The sequence below is a fragment of the Balaenoptera ricei genome, chromosome 6 (assembly GCF_028023285.1).
Source record: "Balaenoptera ricei isolate mBalRic1 chromosome 6, mBalRic1.hap2, whole genome shotgun sequence".
In the NCBI taxonomy this organism is placed as follows: Eukaryota; Metazoa; Chordata; class Mammalia; order Artiodactyla; family Balaenopteridae; genus Balaenoptera; species Balaenoptera ricei.
Genome location: NC_082644.1, coordinates 122,987,804 through 122,994,348, shown reverse-complemented (window position 1 = coordinate 122,994,348; position 6,545 = coordinate 122,987,804). Strand labels below are relative to the sequence as shown.

Here is a 6,545-nt window from a genome sequence, read left to right as displayed (position 1 = left end):
CAGCACCTCGTGGGGGCCCCTCACCCCACAGACCTCCCCAGCACCCTAAAGGTTTGCAACTAGACTGTCTTGATTCAACAGACAGTTGTTTGGACACCAACACTGGCCCAGCACATAACAGGCGGACCGCCAACACACAAGGACCTTCGTCCCCTGCTTGGAGCCCGAGGGCTGGGCTGGGGGAAGGCACACAGGGCTGGCGGGTCTCAGGGCCTGAAAACCAGCTGCAGGTGGGCCCTCCCCGCCAGCACAGCCCCTCCTGTGGTCCTGCTGCCCTCAGAAGAGAAAGGCAGCGAGCCCTGAGGACCCAGCCCAAGTCCTCTGGCAAGAAAGGGCTGTTCGGGCGGACCAGTCACAGCTCAGGCCCCTGGCTCCGCACATCGGGCCTTATCCGCGTCCACAGAGAAGGCACCCTGTTTGCGCCGTTTGCAAAATGCAGGTTCTGGATAAATGTCTGAAAATGTCTAGCTGAATGACGTCTGTGTATAAAAAATAGAGCATTCAAGCTGCTTCTTGTGCTCGGAGGCTCCCGATGAGTTCTGGGGCTGGAGTCCGGCAGGAGGAGAGGGCCCGGCCTCACCACGTCCAGACACAGATCTGACTCCAGACCTCCGCCAGCCTCCAGAGAGCTGGGCACACACAGACGTGCCCCCCACGCACACGCACAGGCACACGCACGCACAGCCTGCCTGGGGAGGGGCGGGCCGTGTCCTCTCCGCAGGGATGAGCGGGGGTGTCAGGTCCACCTTCTCAGGCTCGGCACCGGGCTGGGCCTGCCCACTGGTCCCCGGGGCCGCGTGGGACCCCACGAGCACCGCACCCCACGGGAAACACGGGTGTTTTGCAGAAACCAGTTGAAACATGATACCATGATGAAACCTCATTTAAAGTACTTCTTTTTTTTTTTTTTATTGATTTCATTGAAAACAGAACAAGAAATGGTCTGAGCCAAAAGACTGCTCTTAGAACTGTCAAAAACATTTTAACAGAAAAAATAAACATGACTGCATTATGAATGTTTTAGAAGAGTCGCACAAAAAAACCCACTGTTACTGCACTAATTACAGTATTTAAAAAAGTATATGCCAAAAAAAAGTATATGACCTGGCAGGCCATCACACAAAAGGTGATGGCAAATTTATTCACACTACAAGACTAACATTTTAAAAAAAGTTTTCTCCTGCATTTTATTCTAAAATCACTTTGTTCTCTTTATACAGTTGATAGTTTATTTTCACATGGTGAGTAGAAACCACACCAGAATCAGCACCGTTGTCTGTGTTTTGTGTTTTTTATTTTTTGTTTGTCCTAATGTCCAATAATGGTAGAAAATAAATCAGTTTATTCATCATCAGAGCGTGTGGCTTAGAAATCAACAGAAGGTGCCGGCCTCACGGCACTCGCGGGGCAGGTGTGGGTCCTCCGTGGGCCGTGGCCCTCCTGCACCCCCAGACCGCTTCCTCGAAAAGAAACGCGTTAGAGGTCTGGTATATAGGACTAGATATAGGATTTCTTTAAAAAGCAAACCCACGTTCTCTCCAAGGTCAGCGGCGGCTCGGCCCTGACCTCTCAGGAGCGGTGGGGACAGGGTCTGCGCCGCCCCAGGAGCCGGCACCAGCCCCTCGGGCCGCGGGTGGGTGACGGTGGCTTTGGCGGGGCCACACGGAGGGGTCTGGGTCAACAGGACACTGCCCACAGGCCCAGCGGTGGGACGGGAACGACGGAGAGCAGAGGGGAAACGAGAAACGTGGAAACGACAAAATCACCATCAGAAACTCACGGGCGACACCAGTGCAGAGTCCCAGAGCGCCCACCGCGCAGCCCGGCCCCGCCAGCACCAGGCCGGGACCGCAGACGTCGTCGTGTGCGCTTCTCCTTTTCCCCCCGAACCGCAGCGTGAACGGCATCCGCTTGGGCGCCTGGGCCGCGGCTCTCATAGCGGGTCGGCGGGGGAGGAGCTGGTGTCGGGAAGCCCGTCCTCCTGGGCGGCCTGGGCGTCGGCCTGCCGCTGGGCCAGGGCGGCGCTGGAGTGCCGGCACTTGGCGGAGCCACACCGGCAGCTGAACAGCTTGCCTTTGACGTCCCAGAAGCGCTCCCCGTAGTCAAACCTGCGGGGAGAGCAGAGCTGGGCGGGGGTCCGGGCCCACCTAGCCCCACCCGAGCCGTCCAGTCCGGGGCAGGTAGCGCGTGCGCCTGGCGGGCACCTACCCCAGCTGCTCCCCGGCCTCGATCAGGCGGGTGCTGAAGAAGGCGATCCTGGGGAAGCGCAGGTCCTGGTGGGACATGAAGACACGCACGGGCACCAGGTTGGGCTCGCAGTGGTGGTTGATGAAGCGGCTGACGTTGCCATAGAAACGCGCATCGATGCAGTACAGCTCTCCGTCCTGGGGGAGACACGCGCTGAGCGTCCCAGGAGGGCAGGCGTGGGCACCGCCACTGCCACGCAGCGGACGCCACCCTCTCCCCCGCCTCCCTCCTGGGGCTTCAACTCGGGGGGTGAAAACGAGCGTAAACATGGATAATCTATGTGGCCGGCACCGTCCCATCCAACGCTCTGATGCTGTCAGCACCAGGACAGAGGACGACAGTGTTATGCGAACCACGTGGGGTGGCTAAGGGGCCACATGGTCCTGTAAGGACCACCGGGCAGCACAACTCCCCAGGGACCTGGTGATGGAGGAGCAGGAGTACAACCTAGCAGGAGTGGGAGACGCAGGGGGCACTGGGCAGAGGGGCAGAGGGACAGGGGAGCAGAGGGGCAGAGGGACGGGGGGCAGAAGGACAGAGGGACAGGAGGCAGAGAGACAGGGGACAGAGGGACGGGAGGCAGAGGGGTAGAGGGACAGAGGGGCAGGGGGACACGGGGACGGGGGACAGAGGGACAGGGGGGCAGAGGGGCAGAGGGACGGGGGGCAGAAGGACAGAGGGACAGGGGGCAGAGGGACGGGGGCGGAGAGTCAGGGGGTCACAGGGGCAGGGGGCAGAGGGGCAGCGGGGCAGAGCTGCTTGGGGTCTGAGGGGCTGAGGGGCAGTGGGACAGCGGGAGGGAAGCTGCCAGGTCGCTCACGAGGGGACTCAGAAAACCACAGACCCTTCAGGGCAGAGAGGAGCCCCGGGACCGGGGTCCCAACCGTGCCTCTGGCATTGCTGCCGTGGTAACAACACAGGCCAGAAGGGGCTGACTTGACCGTGAGAAAGGGGCCTGGTCTAACCAGCAGAGCCCTGAGAAAGCAGAGTTTTCTCTGGAAAGATCCAGAGCACAAGATCGACCCAAAGTCAGAAGGGCCACACAGCGAGGACACCCACCCAGAGCCGAACCCGAGTGAGCAGCAAGCAGACCCCCCGGAGCACCACCATGCCGTCGGCCACTGCGGTCTGACCCTCACGCCGGGGGCCAGGTGGCCAGGGGGCCAGGGGAGAGCCTCAACTGTACTGATTTTCTCCCCTTTTCTGTGTCTTTATCCATAAAGGCAAGAGTAAGAAATCCTTCGAGGAAGTGAAACATGTTTTCACTTTTTCTCTTTTCTTTTTTCCTAAGCTGAACAAGAGACTAAAGGAGCAGCAGAAAGGGGCGGGTGAGAAGCAGGTTCCCGTGGGACGAAGGAAGGAGGTCCTGGGCTGGACCCCAAGCAGCGAAGGGCCCTGCGGACGCCGCCTGCACCACCCAGGGGCACGAGGCGGCCCAGACACCCCCTCCCCCCTGGGTCCCTAAGGGGAGCCCCTGTAAGGGTCCCTCGCAGAGACCCCGCCCAGAGCCTGCAGGACCCGCAGGTGGCCCCCCAGGGACACCAAGGCTTCCTGGGGGACAAGTGGGGGTTCTGCCCACTGGTCCCTGGCCCTGGGCCCCTGCCACGCCGCCCACACTTCCCACGAGGTGTGTCCTGAGCCCTTGGTCCCCCGCCTGCACCGAGTGGGCGCCACCCATCCTGAAGACCTGAGCACCGCTTGGACCTGGTCCCAAGAATTCCCCTCTACGAGAACACTGCGTCCCTCCTGCGACAAACGGCCTTTCTCGGGTCTTTAAGATGTGTCCTTTCAGATGTATGTGCTGCTTTTTTAAAGCTTCTCTGATCCAGAAACCACCCACACCTGGTTCTGAGGCAAAAATACTGTGGGGAGGGAGCCCCACGCCCACACGAGCCACCCACATCGTGACTCTGAGATGCTGAGGGCGGGAGGGCGCCCGGGGTTAACCAGGGGACTCGAGCAGAGGCTTGAGGCGGGAGGAGATGGGGACAGAGCAGGTGTCTGGAAGGTTCCAGAACAGCAAGGAGAGGGACAGACTCAGCAGCATGAGGACAGGTGATCAGACCCAGTAAACACCTGGAAGGCAGAGCCGGAAAGTTCCCTGATGCCTCAAATGGTGGGTGGGGGAGCGAGGCATGGGCAGATGGCCCAGTGGGTATGGGCACTCTGACACGCCCACACTCGGGGACACACAGGCCTGAGCTGGAACGGCCGGGGGACGTGCTGCATCCGTGGCTTTTTCCGTGCCCAGAATGAACGACCCATGGGGCAGGACTGAAGAGGGCTACCTGCTCAGGCCCAGGAGGAGTGGACCAGAGCAAGCAGGAGGCCCGCACGGCTGGGCGCCGGGCCTGAGGGCCCAGAGTCAGCGGCACTCGGGTCGCCAGGACCCTCCCGGGGGCACAGCCCGGTGTGTGGGGCTGAAGAGACGGAAAGGCCAGGGGTCAGAGGCAGCGGCCGCAGCAATGGGAGGAGAGAGGGTGGCCACTGGAGGGATGTCCCTACGGGGGCCGGGGGCTGGCAGGGGTCCAGGAGCTGCTCAGGGGAGAAGCTGAGAAACAAGCACGGCAATCAGACAGGGTAACTCCACGTCTTAGAATCTGATAATTAAGAAATGGGCTTGGAATCTGCAGTGTTTTTACAGAAGCACCAGCCAGAGCAGTCTGGAGACAGAAAGCTCCTCCCAGACAGGTAAGCGGGGAGCATGGAGAGGCCTGCGTGGGGCCCCCTCGGGGCACCCAGGATGCCCCTCCTCCCCTCCCCGGACGGCGACCGCACGCGCCCCGCCTGTCCAAGGATGTTGGTGAGAATCAGGGCGCTGACCTGCGGTCAGGCAAGCTGCCTGGTCTGCGGAGACTCGAGACAGCCTGACAGAGCATTTCAGAAAAAGCAACAAAGAAAACGCCTCGTGAAGGAGCGGATGCTCCGGGAAGGCTCCTCCACGGGGGTCGAGCTCAGCGGCTGGTGTTTCTAGCTGTGCTGCACCGCGGGCACGAGGCTGGGGGTCTAGGGCCCTGCGAACCTTCCTCGCTGCAGGTGGGACCCTGAGGGCTGCACCCCAGGGTGAGGTGCAGGGGAGGCTGGGCTAGACTCGGAGAGGCTGGCAGCTGCAGCTCAGCCCCGAACCACCCTCGTTCCCACAAATGGATCAAGTGATTCCAGATGAGGGCTCCGAAGCCTCAATGCATTTCTTCAGGCAGGTTTGCAAATACAGAGTTTGGAACCCAAACAAAAACTAATCAGGAACAAGGGGCAATGGGCAAACAGAATGAAAATAAGCAGGAAACCCCCAGACACTAGACACAGACCCACAGGGCACAGATGCTAGCGGTGCCAGATGGTCGGGGGCAGGCTCTGGGGACACACGCAGGCCAGCCTATGGGCCAGTGCAGGCTGACCACTGGCGGCAAAACGCCCCGTGTTTAAGCAGGTGTGAGATTACAGACCAGTAATGATGGCCCAACAATGGCCCATAAAATCAGATTATCCACCATGTTACTACAATAAGTACAAGAGAGATTGCAGGGGCATTTCAACAGCTGCAGAAAAACACTGAACACAACCTAACGTCAATCCAGGTCACTCTTGGTGGACCAGGGACAGAGCTATGAGCACCAGCACCCGTGGGAGCCTGGGTTCTGGAAGCTTCCTCCACCAAGGCAGGCACAGCGGCCCGGCCGGGAGGGGACCGTCTGCTGATGACACGATCGTGTCCACTGAGAAGAGAACTCACAAATAAATGCTACATCTAGTCAGTGAGTTTAACAGGTCACAGAGTTAAAAGCTAGTTGGAAAAAAATAACTATTTCTATTTATCAAGCAACTAAATTCGGGGTAAAAACGCCATTTACAAGACCATTGAAATGGTCCAACACCAGGACGCTGCTCCCAACCACGAAGGAGCAGCCAGCACTGGACCTGCCCTCCCACCAGCGCTCTCCAGACGCTTGGGACACGTGTGCCCGGGACACGGCCGAGCCTCCCATGAAGCTGCCAGTCACCACCACGCGGCCCCAGGGGATGAGGACACATCCACCCAAAGCCTGACATGAATGCTCTCGAAAGCTGCGCTAACCGCCAACACCTGGAAGCAGCCCAAGTGCGTCTGCAGTGGATGGAGGAGCAGCCCGAGGGGTATCCACACGACGGAGCAGTGATGACCCAACCAACACAAGCAGGTGACACCGCAGACGAGCCCCCAGAGGTTCCCTCCACCAGGGAGAGGGCCAGACCCAGAGGCCACGTGCTGCGGGAATCCACCCGTACGACATTCCGGAAAAGGCAAACGGCAGGGACAG

General features: G+C 60.0%; 1 protein-coding gene across 6 annotated transcripts in view; it reads right to left on the bottom strand.

The window, feature by feature from the left end:
* Positions 1–883: 883 nt before the first annotated feature.
* The window catches only part of EHMT1 (euchromatic histone lysine methyltransferase 1), a 152,797-nt gene continuing 147,135 nt past the window's right edge, over positions 884–6,545 (bottom strand). For all 6 annotated transcript variants that reach the window (XM_059926158.1, XM_059926162.1, XM_059926163.1 and 3 more), the window contains 2 exons: positions 2,209–2,384; positions 884–2,108 (listed from right to left, as the gene is read on the bottom strand). In XM_059926158.1, the coding sequence (XP_059782141.1) occupies positions 1,934–2,108; positions 2,209–2,384 (351 nt within the window). In that variant the 3' untranslated portion in view covers positions 884–1,933. The remainder of the gene's footprint in view (positions 2,109–2,208; positions 2,385–6,545) is intronic.